Raw genomic sequence first — 14,386 nt, 5'->3', positions numbered from 1 at the left:
ATCACACGATCATAAGACCCTTTAAGGGCGAGGAGTTAATCCTAAGACCCTTTAAGGGCGAGGAGTTAATGCTAAGTTCCTTTAAGGGTGAGGAGTTAATGCTTAGTACCTTTTAGGGCGACGAGTTAATGCTAAGACCCTTTAAGGGCGACGAGTTAATACTAAGACCCTTAAAGAGCGATGAGTTAAAACTATTTTGAGAACAACTTAGGAGTCGTGTGTTTTGTATAGTTCATAGATAGAGTCTGTGTGCTAAAATGTTTTATGGGTTGGACCTGAATCAGGAGGGAGAGACCCTGATAGACTCTTCGGAGTGTAGGCCTTGGGGGTCACCCGGTTTGAGTGCTCCTTTAAGCTTATGTTGATCCCATATGGTTAGAGCATTCTCGCAAAACATTGTGACCCTGACTGGTCTCCCTATGTTCTTACCTAGTGAGAGTGACCAAACTTGCTAGTGTGTGGTTTGTATTATCATGTACTCCTAGGCGCCCGACGAGGTTTTTCACTGACATGGTACCGCATTGCATATAGCATTGAGTCTTAGTGTATATGTTGCATAACGCTTATGTATTGATCGATATTGATTGACTTGGTGATATTGTGTGTTGATCCTTAAGTACGTGAATGTTGTGAAAATGAATGAAACGTGTTGTGTTATGATATGATGTTGGGTGACAAAGTAATGAAATGATGTGAGCTATGTTAAGTAAGTTTTATGTTTTTTTATGATATTTATACTTACATGTTGTCTTGTTACTCTTCATTAGTTAGGAATGTGATAACTCACTCCCGGTGTGCTATTTGTGTTTGGATCCCGTGATGATCTCGAACCTTGTGTTCGTGGGAGCAGCTGAATAGGTAAATGACTATAAAGAACCTGATGCTAGAGGACATGGGAACACTGTGACACCCTCTACCCCATACATATATGTATTAATAATAAAAGGAATAAAAATTCAAATATTAATTAAAAGTATTTAAAACACTTCTAACATTTGATTCAAAGTAAAACTCAAGCAACTCCATTTTGTATCTTGGATCTAAAACAGTAGCAACTCCCATGATCACATGAATAACACTCCAATAAGAATCAAATTTTTGTAACATCTTTTCTGCTATATTTTGAATCACTTCATTAGGGGAATTGACCCATTCAGATAAAGCCATCTTGATCTCACAAATTTGAGGAAAATAAATGTTGGCAGTTGGATATTTTGTACCACAAATCATTTCTGTAATATCATTAAATATGGCCAACCTCTTACACACTTCCTTTGCAAATTCCCATTGTGAATCACTTGGAAAACAAGAGTATTGAGTTTCACGCTGCTTTAATCGGGAAAACACATCCTTATATGATATTTCAACATCAAGCATCTTGTAAGTTGAATTCCATCTAGTTGGACAATCTAAACTCAACTTTTTGGTGCAAGGGATTCGCAATTGTTTAGCAGTATCTTGAAATTTTTCCAGCCTTTTAGGTGTTGCAATCCAATATGCTACACTATCTCGAATTTTTTCCACTCCATCCTTCACAACTCCTAAACCATCTTTTACTATCAAATTTAAGATATGTGCACAACAACGCATGTGAAGAAACGCTCCTTCCTTAATTAAAGTGCCTAATTGCAACTTATTCTTAATTTTTTCAATCATGCAATCATTTGTACTACAATTATCCAAAGTGATAGTGGACAATTTTGTATCAATGTTCCAATCCAGCAAACATTCAACTAGTGCATTGCAAAGTCTTTCACTTATGTGAGGTGAAGGAACATAAATGAACCTAGTATATTAGCACAAAAATAGCTTAATCACACTATCACAGAAAAAGATCTAACACAATATATCAACACAAAAATATCTAACACAAAAAATTATAAAAAATATCCAACACAATATATTGGGAAGCTATAAAATTAAGGATGTTGCTAGTACCTCAAAATGCGACTTTCCAAAGTCCATGAGCTATCAATGTAATAAGCTGTGATAGCCATATACCCTTTCTTTTGGTTGCTTGCAGTCCACATATCTGATGTAATTGCCACCCTTCCTTCATTTGTATCCAACAGCTTCATAACAATTGATTTTTCAAAGTCATAAACATTAAATATCTCTTTCTTTATAGTGTTTCGTGAAGGACATTGAAATTGTGGTTGAAGTGTAGCTAAAAATCTTCTAAACCCGACATGATTCACTATTGAAAGTGGATATTCATGCATGATAATAGCACATCCAATTCACCATTTAAAAAAGCAGTTTTAACATCCATTTGGTGTACCACTAGACTGTGAATAGCAGCAAGAGATATTAGCACCCGAATAGATGTTATTCTAGTGACTGGTGAAAAGGTGTCAAAGAAATCCACATTCTATCTTTACCTAAAACCCTTGGCTACAAGGCGAGCCTTGTATTTATCCACAGTACCATTAGGTTTTAGTTTCTTTTTCAAGATCCATTTACAACCAATTGGTTTGCAACCAGGAGGCAAGTCTACTAAATGCTAGGTCTTGTTAGATTCTAAAGAATCCATCTCATCATTAATGGCTTCTTGCCACAAGTCAACATCCAAAGAAGACAAAGCTTCTTGGAGGTTTGATGGGTCCTCCTCTAATGTATAGACCATATAATCGGGCCCATAATCTTTAGGAATTCTTGCTCTCTTACCACTTCAAGGCTCTATATCTGGTTCTGGTTGTGCAAGATTTTCACTACTAATAGCAGGAAGATGACTGGATGAAATACCCCCACTATTCCTTAATTTAAAAGGAAATTTATTTTCATAAAAATCAGCATCATTTGACTCTATGATCACTTTTGCGTTTAGGTCATAAAACCTATACGCTTTGCTATTAATAGCATAACCAATGAACACACATTCATAGTCTCTACTTGCAAGTTTAACCCTCTTGGGGTCTGGGATCCTTACATAGGCCAGACATCCCCAAGTTCTCAAATAGGACAAATTTGGTTGTCTTTTCTTTAATATCTCATAGGGAGATGTCTTGCTTTTTGATTTAGGGATTCTATTTAGCACATAACAAACAGTTAATAAAATTTCGCCCCACCAAAAAGATGTTGCACTTGAACTCAACATAGTAGCTACAACTAATTTTGTAAAAGTTCTACTCTTTCTTTTAGCTTTACCATTCATTTCAGGTTAATATGGAGCAGTTGTCTCATGTATGATTCCATGCAAATTATAAAACTCATTAAACAAACTACAATCATACTCTGTGCCTCTATCACTTCAAAGTTTCTTAATTTTCTTATTGAATTGATTTTCAATTTCTGTTACATATAACTTAAACATGTCAAGCGCTTCACTTTTATTTTTCATAAGATATACATATGTATAATCAGAGCAGTCATCAATAAAAGTGATAAAATATCGTTTTCCATTTCTGGTCAATGTTCCATCAAATTCACATATATCAGATTCTTTAACTACTGATTTATGTGATTTCTTAGTTATTTTAGATTGACTGCAAAAAACACATTTTTCAAAGTGATTTGAAGATAGCTTTGGAATAAAACCTAAGTTACTCATGTTAGATATGCAACGCCTATTTATATGACAAAGTCTAGAATGCCAGATATTAAAATCACACAGCATGTATGCAGAAGGAGAAACTTTATTAATATCAAGATTCAATTTGGACATGCCATTAGTGGCGTACCCTTTTCCTACAAATACCCCATCCTTGGTCAAAGTAAATAAATTTGCACCTATGGTCTGAGTAAACCCAGCCTTGTTTAAAAGAAAACCAAAAACCATATTCTTTCTCATCTCTGGAGTATGCATCACATCTTTGAGGATCAAAGACTTTCCAGAGGTAAACTTCAGTTCAACATCTCCAGTTCCAGCAACAGTAGTGGTGTGGGAATCACCCAGCAGCACTTTCTTATTTTCAACATTCGTGTATGTTTTAAACATAGCACGATCATAGCAGACATGGAGGGAGGCGCCAATGTCTACCCATCATCCATCTGATCCTCCAATCATATTGATCTCAGTTATCACAGCTATGTATGACTCTTGAACAATTTTTTGTATCTTATGGGATTGAGACTCTACTGATTTATCATCATTCATTTGATACTTGAGGTAGCGGCTAACAACATACTTTTTAGTCCCAGCTTCCTCAGTATCATACTTCTTTTCCAGAGCCAGTCAAACTAATTTGGCAGACTTATATGGGCTATAATAATCATAGAGATCATCAGCTAACCCATTCAGAATGAAACTCTTGCATAGGTAATCATTTTCATTCCAGAGAGCTAATTTCATAGTCATTTTATCCTTCACTTCCTTCTCAGCATCTTCAAGTATCACTGGAATATTTGTTTTCAAAACATAGGCAACTTTTCTCAAAGTTAAAGAAAACATCATCTTTTGTTGCCAATGTTTGAAATGATACCCTTCAAACCTAAAAAGTTTGTTGAGGTCATTGTTGTTCGAGCCAGTAATATCTACAATAGTCATGGCAGAACTGAAATCGTCTTAAAATTGTTGAAACAATAATTTATGACAAATCGAAAAAATTACTGACTGAGTCGCGAACAATGTCACTTTCTTTAAGACGTTTCGTGGCACTGCCAAAAATTGTGCAAGCAGACTATCAACCACGAAGTTCCCAGGATAAAACAGCTCAGATCACTGTATAAGATTCTCACTGCACTGAGAGAACCTTTCTAGAATTACACCCTCTTGTATGACTTGAAAAGTCACTCTAAAGCCACCTAAAAATATGACTTGAAAAGTCACTCTAACAGCCAACCGAAAATATGACTTGAAAAGTCACTCTAATAGCCAACCGAAAAATATGACTTGAAAAGTCACTATTATAACCAACCGACAATATGACTTGAAAAGTCACTCTTATAGTCAACCGAAAATATGACTTGAAAAGTCACTCTTGTCGGAAATGCATCGGCTGAAATATGGGAGGGAGAAAGAAAAGTTGAGGAAATGTTTCTTAACTGGGACAAGAAAAAATGAAGAAAAAGGCTCTTTATATATAGAGAGTGAAACACTATTCAAGTATTTATCCTGAGCGATGTGAAACTTAAACTTTTTTTTTCTCCTTTTTTTTTTCAAATTTTCATCCATTTTCTCCTTTGTTCTAATAGTTTATTTATTAGTCACATGACATTTTTTTTAATTATTTAATTACTAATAAGCTTAATTATAAAAAATAATTAAATAGTACACAAATAAAACATCTAAAATAGGTCATGAAAACTAAAATCACAATTTTAAAAAAAAATAAAGAATAAATTGTCATAATTAAAAAATAAAAAGACTAAAATTCAAATTTTAACAATAAAAAGAATAAAATCACGGATATAAAAAGATGAGGACAAAAATTGGATTTAGCCTTTAAGCTTTTATTGTACCCGTCACATGCATATCGAAAATGAGTCACCGAAAGGCTTTACGTTTGAGGCGAAAATTCAATGTTTCTAATTTAGATATTACGAGTTATATTTCACTTCGTTTAAAGTCACTGTTACTTGGCATTTTTATTCCTTTTAGTTATTTTCAAAACCAAAGGATATACAATTTAGGTTTTCAGGCATTAATTAAACTCAATTTGACATATTGATCCTCAAACATGTTTTAGTCTTCAATTTGAGACTTGACAAGTTAACATTCTCAACAAATAGATCAGATACGATTAAAAATTTAAAACAAGCTTAATAATATTTTAGTATGCCGTATTTAGTAAACATTATTATCATTCATCGACTTTTATTACTTTGATCCAAAACTTCCTTATTTAGGAAAGTTGACTTTTTGAAACAATTGCTAGGATTGAGCTTTAATTCTTTAAATAAGATGAAAGATTATAAGTTTGAACAAACATAAAAATCAGTTTGAACCTACAAAAATAAATGAGAAAAACTCTTCACAGAAACAAAATAATAAATACAAAAATATGTTAAAAGTTCTAAATTTAAGGAGCTTACACAACTTACAAGTTACTCTGCTAGGTTTCTCTGATATAGTCATATATACAGCCATCAATAACAGGTAAGGAAACCCTCTTATGGGTTAACCACCATCACCTCAAAAAAATACACAGTAACAACTACTCATGCGATCAGTTGCTACCAAAAATACATGCACATAATGAAACTGATGTCAGATTGCTCTGGAAGCTGCAGTGTCATCCGACCCAAGAGCTCGATGACGATGAATCATCCTTTTCTTCCTCAGGGACTCATTAACTGAGTCAAAGAATTCATGTCTTAGAACATCTTCAGCACTGAGCCTATTTCTTGGGTTAACTGTTAGACACTTGTCTATCAAATCAAATAACGATTTGGGGATCTGCTCAAGAAACTCAGGTCTCTTTGTGTGAACCTTGCACCAGCCTTCTAAATCCCATGACTGTAAGTATCGGTCATTAAGTAACTCCTGCAATTCAATGAATATTAACTAAGGTGATTAGTAGACAATCATCATTAATCATTTTGCTTCATTTACCATAGTAAAAAATAAGAGCTTTTCTTTGTAGTAACCTGAGTTGAGTTCAGAGCTATTGAATCACAATTTCAACAGTTGATTGCAAATGTAAAATCCAAAGTAAATTTTGTGCAAGCAACCATCATCTTTAAACATTATCATAGAATTAATTTACGGACAATTTATTTACTAGTAAACACTATACAACTGGACTTATGAAGTTTAACCAATAATCTCTAACGAGACAAAGATAAAAGAATATTCCATTTATAAATATATTTTTGCATGAAACTTAATAGAATAATAAACATTTTAATTAATTCAAAGATTATTTCAGTTTTTTTCTCAATATTAAGTGTTTTCAAAATAAGGAATAAAAGAAATTACCACAGGAAAAGATAATTCACGGTCATGTAGCTTAGCCACTTCCCAAAACTCTTCACTGCCCCGCAATTTAACAATTTCTTTTATATTCCTGCAACAAAACTCTGTCAGCATGGACAGACAAACGACGAAACAAATAACATCATCACAAATGAATTTTGCGGGTGATTTTTACTGTTCTGGGTCGCCAGTGAAAGGAGTCTTCCCGATCACCAAGTAGAGTAGAGTGACTCCAGCTGACCAAATATCAATCTTATGTCCCTGATGCTGAGACCTTAACAAAACCTGAAGAAAAGGTAGAACCTTGAATTGAAACTACTGAAAAACAAGCCATTAATTAATTATTGGACAGTGAAATAGCATCTCTAGGTAACAAACTTAAAATGTCCTATTTTTGAAGGTGTGTCTTCCAGTGCAGTGACAAACCTTAATACGGTATAGAGCACAAATTTAGCTTTAATAATGAAGCTTTTACAGCTTGAATGTGTTATGTAAACTTAGAATCGAATATCAGATCTTACATTGTTTATTTCCTCTCTTTCCCTGCCCAAAGGAAGTTTTGTTTAAACTCTGAAAAAGTAAAAGAGACCAATAGCCTACAATTAAATCATTCAAATCATGGACATCTCAGTAGGCCATACAGACCGTGTTTGGCAGGAAAGGGTATTCCTTCAAAGTAACATTCTCATAATTAAGTTTCTTTAGTCAGCAGGAGACCACAATTTGTACCACAAATGAAACAACGATAAATACGGGATACTGAAACCTATACTGCAGCCGGGAAACTAGCTAATTGTAAGCTGTTGATACTTATGCTAAACTCAGATTACTATTCTAATAAATTGTACATAGGTTAAAGGAAATAACCCTGGTATCCCAAAGTCTGCATAGTGATTTCTTTTAGGTTTAGGGGAGGCAAATGATTCACTTTTAACTTCCATAGCAGTATAAAATTGTCATTCCGGGTGCTAACATGTTTCTTATTTTCTCTTTTTCAACAAGCATCTAAAAATGACACTCTGTCAACATTCATTATAGACAATATCTCTACTTGGATCAGCATAAAATTGAGCCTTTAATTGGGTCAAAAAATGCAAGTGGATAGAAGTGACAGCAAGATCTTACCTCCGGAGCACGAAATCCTTTGGTTCCAACACATGAACCTTCTTTTTTCTTTCCATCACCTGGAAAACACACCAAGAGATAATAAGTTAAAGGTAGCAATAACACTCCTCAGAACTTATGAAATTTGAGCCATACCTTTGCTTCTCAATAATCCCCCACCAACAGTAGATGAATGCAAAGGCATCGGGGTAATATAAAAAATGTTGTCATCTGCCTTGCTTGAGGGAGCAGTAACCCTTTTCCTTTGAGAAGAAGGACCTATTGTTGAACTGTTTGCACATTTCATAGTATTCACAAGGCTGATAAGCTCCTTTCTTCCATGGGAAGGTAAAGGTTCCCTGAGCCTTTCTGCAGAAGCAGTCCTAGTGCTAGCATCTTTGGCAGAAGTTATACCAGAGCCATCTGTTCCTTGTGCTCTAAGAAAACTCCCACCAGCCTTATCAGGACAATTTTTCAGATGAACAGTATAAGCCTTTTCCTTTGCATTCCTATTAAGTTCAGAATAATTCTTATAATCTGCCAAAGCCCTTTTATTGGATGGTAAAGACTTGCTGCCTCCAAGGTTCTTGTCTCGGACCAAAGGGGCAGAACCAGAAGAGAAAGAAATAACATTGGATGATGCATCAAGGCTTGGTTTTGATTTACCTAGCAGATGCGCAATTGACCAAACTAATTAAGCAGATTATATCATGAAGATCGTTGACAGTAAAACTTAACTAACTAATATTTGAAAGAAATAAACATAAGAGTATGTTGTCTTCAATCTTGAAATTAGTTATCCAAGTTACCAAAGAGGCACCAAGTCATATTTTATGAAAATTACAAGTGTCATAAGAAAACCAAATATTCAGCCAGTTATTCTATTTCTCAAAAGAACAAGCAACTGATAAGTGAAAAGAAATCTTACTTCCAACGTTGTGCTTCTGCTTTAAATCCTAGAAAGAAAATATCAAAATTCATCAGTATTTATATCAAAAGAATCACAGTTAACTCTTGATAAGAAAGTTGAGCAATCTAACCATGGCAAGGTTAAAATCAATAAGATAGCCTTTGCTTAACTTTCGAGAGTAAAGGAAGTTTCCAGGTTTAACGTCTCTGTGAACAACTCCCTACAATAGAATTCAAATTACTCAAAACAATTGTACTTGCTGTCTTTTTAGTCAAAGTCACATGAGACTTTGATCATGCATGGGGGAAAATACCTCTTTGTGTAAGCAATAAAGCGCCCTGAACATGCAATACCCGTACCATTGAAGCTGAACTATATCAATTTCTTTTTTCAAAACCTACAAATTGAGAAGGGAAAATTATCTCCATTAAACATGAATGTAGAGCAGGTTAGAGTATTATCATGAGCCAAATTGAATTAAAATAAGAAACGTTGAAAAAGAAATCAGTTTCTTGCATATCTTTTCCATAACCTAAAGATCAAGAAGTAAAATTAGCTCTATTAAAGAGGAATTTCAGAGAATGTTAGGGTTCTTCTCAAGAGCTAACCAGTTTAACGTTGGGAAAGGCTAAAAAGGGAATTCATCTCCTGAATTTGATTCGTTGATTAAATTATAAAAAAATCTATGTAGAAACGGAAACATTTTTTTTTCTAACGAAGAAAATATAAATTATAGACAGCTTCAGCAATTACCTCAGGTCTATCATGGTCAACATGTTCTAAAACAAAGCAATCGCTATTTCCATTTTTTAAAGAGCCCTCGTACCTTATTATATAGTTTTTACCACTGAAACATAAGAAAAAATATTAACAAATAACAGAATGCATTGCAGCTTAAATATTACAAATATTGTACTATTATGTCTTATATACTTACCCAAAACGCTCGAGCATATTCCTTTCATTATTTACATGGTTTTTATGAGCATTACTATGAGGACCTGTAAAATCACATGTATATATTGGAGCATCAATATCAATTTCTTCAAAGCCATTACGCCAATCATATATTAAATTAGTTTTAGTAATATCAAAATGATTACATACAAAGAATTGCTTCCAGTTTCTATTATAAGTGGGAAAGTGAACACAAGAAGAACTGAATTTTTTAAGACAAATAAGTAGCTTCACTTTCTAGTTTTGCGCAAATAATGGACACTAACTATTTTCCTTTTCTTAATCATAACATTAAACGCACAGCACAGAATAAATATAAAAGATAGGTGTCATTTACATTTTATTGCAACCCGTTTTCCATCAGTAGTTCTTTGAGCACGGTAAACGGTGCCATAACCACCTAAATGAAAAAAATAAGAAATGTCACTGCAATTTAAATATTTTTTTCATCAATAAGGAAGTTGAGGAGAAAGAAAGATTTCAAATACCTGAACCTTCTTCTTCCTCTATTGTAAAAGCTTCAAATGATGGATATGCTCTTTTCTCCACCTGATTCAACAAAATAACCAAAATGGATAAAGTGAACATATAAGTTATGGCTCTTAATCAAACAGTTAAAATGATCCTAAAAACATCTTCTCAAGCATGACTTTAAAAGCACAGGCTATTTTGAACTACAGCGTGTAAGCTGCTCACCTTAGTAGTAGTGGCAATAATTCCTGCCATGTTCTCATTACGATTTTGCTTCCTCGCTGTAAGTTTCTGATCATTTCTACATTGATCAACATTTTTTGGAACATTACCAAATTTATTACTGGCTAGTGACTCTTTGAGAATTTGTGACTTAGGGTGGAGATCATTCTTCTGTCCTCCCTTTAATATGCTAGAAGATTTCAAAAGCCGCTTTGGTATTGAAGAGGAATTTGCTATTTTATTTGTAGACTTAGTGCCTGTGTTTCTCTCACTCTCCTTTTCCAAATTCATTGCATGGACACGGTTCTTTTGTTCCAAACCATTAGTCAATTCTTCTCTACATAGTGCAGCATTGACCCTCTGAGCAACATCTTCCTTGTCTCTATTTGTGACAGAATCAATCAGCCCTTTCTGTGAACCACTTTCCACCTCATCATCTTCATTAGGTTCTCTCGGTTGATCTTTGCAAGTATTACTTTTACCAATACCATCTTCATCCACATGACGAATACTGTTTTGTTCGGCATAGTCATGCATAAATGTGCCAAAAGAATCCATTTTCTTCCCAAATCCAAGGCTGTTAACAATTCCGTCTTTGCATAATGAGGGATCCAAGAGAGCACGGTCAACAAAGAGATTACAGTCCATGAATCTATTTCTATCCACTAGCTTCAGACAGTTCAAGTAACTTGCTTTGATAATTGATTTTTTTTTTGTCAGTGCTTTGATAATAGATTCAGAAACCTCTCCATTAGACATGGTTGTCCTGGCATCATTATTGGCTTCCCGATGTTCAAAATTTGGCATTGGACAACCTGAACACTCTTCATTTTTATCAATACGCAAGGGGAATACAAAACTCCTGCTACCTATATTCTGTGATTCAAATTTTATTACAGGGAAATTTCTTCTCATCAGAGTCTCTGTGGTATCAGCAAAACTCTGCACGCCAAAGAAAAACCCCAAAGCTTAGCACCATATTCAGCACGAAATACAATGATTGCTAAATAAAAGTTATATATCACTCTATAAGGTTGATAAAAGATGCATTTGTTTAAGCTTTGAAAAAACAAAAGCGCTTTATAATGTAGCTTTTTTTCATACGTTGCTTATTATAACTACCGAGACAAGGACTAAAACTAACATGTTATTTTTTAGTTTTTTTCTTGACATACATATAATAAACTTATCTAATTATTACAGAATTTAATCAGATTTTTAATTGATTTTTTTTCTTAACAGAAACTCAAATGAAAGGCAACCAAACTATACACTCAGAAATGATATTTACTACTTATTTTAATAATAAACAGCCGAGTAAATTTGATTTTATTTCTATAGCTCTCTATTCCACCTGACTCTAATGCACCCTAAATGCAAGAAAATGCAAATCATTCTCAATGTAGTGAGTGCCACTGTCAAATATCACAGCTACACACACTAAATAATCAAGTTCATTAACAACGTGCGATTAACCATCATTGTGATTCACTATACATTAAATTATTTTATCATCCAAACAATGTGCTCATACATGCCTTAAGATGAAAGGAAAGGCAACCAATTTTTTTGTGACAGAAAGGCAACCAAATTATACCCTCAGATATTGACATTTACGAATAATGATCATAATCACTCCAATCTAAACGGTTATATTTATATTTCTTTCACTTCAATATATGATAACGTACCCTAAATGCAAAAAAAAATGAAATTCATGCATAACCAAGCTACTGTCGCCGTCACATACAAAGGCACACACACCAGCCAATCAAAAGTATGATTCAGTGTTCATATAACCATCAACAAACCAAAAAAAAAGTGTGTTTAAATTCATGTTGTATTATTTAAAATAAAGTTAAAATACCAGCTAACGTGATTATAAGTAAATATTCACATGTTTGATTCCATATCGAAGAATCGATTCAAGGTTTAAAATTGATTTTTGAGTCTAAACAATTTTAGGTAGCTTTTGTATTGGATGAAAAAATATTCTAGTTTTACTACTAACTTATAGAATAAACATCCCAACATAATCACTTCAAAAATCAATTTTAACTAAAGTTAATTTTCCAAACACTCACTTAAACACATAATCATTATCACTCCAAATGCATCCTAAATGCAAAAAAATGAAATTCATGCATAATCAAGCTACCGTAACATATCACAGGCACACACTGTAGTCAAACAAAACTACGATTCCAAGTGCATATAACCACCAACAAGAAAAAAATTAGTGTGGTTATATTCACATTGGATCCAATATTGATTTTTTAGTTGAATGAACTTTAAGTAGCTTTTGTATGGATAAAAAAATTATACACTAACTCACTTTCAGAATAAAAAAAATCAAATACAATCCATGTGACTTCAAAACTAATTTTAACCAAAATCACTTTCATCAAAAATCAATTTTGCAAAGCTCTCTCAAACACACAAAATAAAATAGAAAATAAGAAAGGAATAAATGAATACCTGGAACGAAAATTCTCGAAGTCCATCACGAATCGCCAACTTCTTGTGCTCCCTTCCATCTGGTTTCACCAAAATCTCAATCAAATCAAATCAACCACGGAAATTTTAAAAATAAAAAGAAAATCGGAATTAAAATTTAAGAAGAGAAAAAGGAAAGAGAAGTGAACCTTCGCCGTAATCGAAAAGCGATTTGCGTTTCCTGAAACGGTACGTTTGTGGCTGCGGCGGCGAGAAGTGGAGGGAGAAGAAGCTTCCGAGGGCGAAGACGGTGCCGACGGAGGGCGTGACCAGTCCGTTGTCGGTGACGGAGATCGGCGAGCCGGGGAGAGTGCCGACGTGGCAGACGAAGTTCGGCGAGGCAGCGAACAAACGACACTGCGCGGCGAGGCGTTGCGGGTAAACGGCGTGGCCAATTCGGAGGAGGAGCGCGAGGAGGTGCCACGATTTCTCTTCGAGGTCAACGTTTGGTTCGAATTCGGACTCCGCCATGGATGGAGATTCGGATCTGAAGTGTGTGTGTTTGCGAATCTGCGATGAGACCAGGTTTAGAGAGACACAGAGACAGAGAGAGCAAATGGAGCGGGAACTGGACATGAAAAAAAGACTGAAGAGTGTTTTGCGTTTTGGAGGGTTTTGAGTTTTGGGTGAATTTTCCCGCTTCTTTTTTGGATAGAATACTGTGAAGTGTGGGAAATGCAGCGCACCTGTAATGCGTAATCTTGACCGTTAGGTATATAATAATAATAAGATGATTAACGAGCTAGATGTTCTACCGGCTACGGTCCACATTTTAAATTTACAAGTTAGCTTTTTTTCCCCAATTGATCCTCCGATTTTCATTTTTGGTACAAGAGTATTTGGTTTAAAATTAGATTGAACGAATATAATATATATATTCTCATATATGTTTTGTAAGAAATAAAAATTCAGAATTTTTTATTCAACCATTATTTTGGAGTCTTCAAACTGTAAACTGAATCCACACTTGATACATTAGTGGTGAAGGAAAAAAAGTTAGAGGGATGGAAATAGGATAGAAAAAAATGGAAAAGAGATAAATAGATATGAAATGCGATAGAATTTCAAGTTGTTTAGTTTAGGAGAATTTGAAATATTTTGGGGTTGTTATGTTAGAATAAAAGTAATGAGAAAATTATAGATTAGAAATAAAAATAGTTTTACTCTGTATAATGTGTAACATGTGCCATGTAAGTTACTGGGGAAAAAATGATACAATTGATTATAGAAAAAAAAATGATTATCAATTTGGCACTCTAGTAAGGAGAAGTATATAATCCATTGCCAGAGACAACTTCAACAAATGATACAATCATATGCTTGCAATTTTTCTTTTTTAAATCATATATATATATATATATATATATATA

At 34.0% G+C, this 14,386-nt stretch overlaps 1 protein-coding gene across 1 annotated transcript; it reads right to left on the bottom strand.

Moving 5' to 3' along the window:
* Positions 1–5,931: 5,931 nt before the first annotated feature.
* On the bottom strand, positions 5,932–13,601 carry LOC100795742 (probable serine/threonine-protein kinase cdc7). Its single transcript, XM_003530086.5, has 15 exons — positions 13,166–13,601; positions 12,999–13,057; positions 10,524–11,462; positions 10,316–10,376; positions 10,165–10,227; positions 9,808–9,871; positions 9,624–9,717; positions 9,184–9,267; positions 9,001–9,090; positions 8,889–8,916; positions 8,117–8,626; positions 7,982–8,040; positions 7,032–7,141; positions 6,860–6,947; positions 5,932–6,424 (listed from the first exon to the last, which is right to left on the bottom strand). The coding sequence occupies exons 1-15, from the start codon at positions 13,590–13,592 to the stop codon at positions 6,149–6,151; spliced, it is 2,952 nt and encodes a 983-aa protein (XP_003530134.2). The 5' UTR covers positions 13,593–13,601; the 3' UTR covers positions 5,932–6,148.
* Between the last annotated feature and the right edge of the window lie 785 nt (positions 13,602–14,386).

Source organism: Glycine max, chromosome 7, assembly GCF_000004515.6.
Source record: "Glycine max cultivar Williams 82 chromosome 7, Glycine_max_v4.0, whole genome shotgun sequence".
NCBI classification, from domain to species: domain Eukaryota; kingdom Viridiplantae; phylum Streptophyta; class Magnoliopsida; order Fabales; family Fabaceae; genus Glycine; species Glycine max.
Note: the sequence above shows the minus strand (reverse complement) of the source record. Positions and strands in the feature narration are given on the sequence as shown.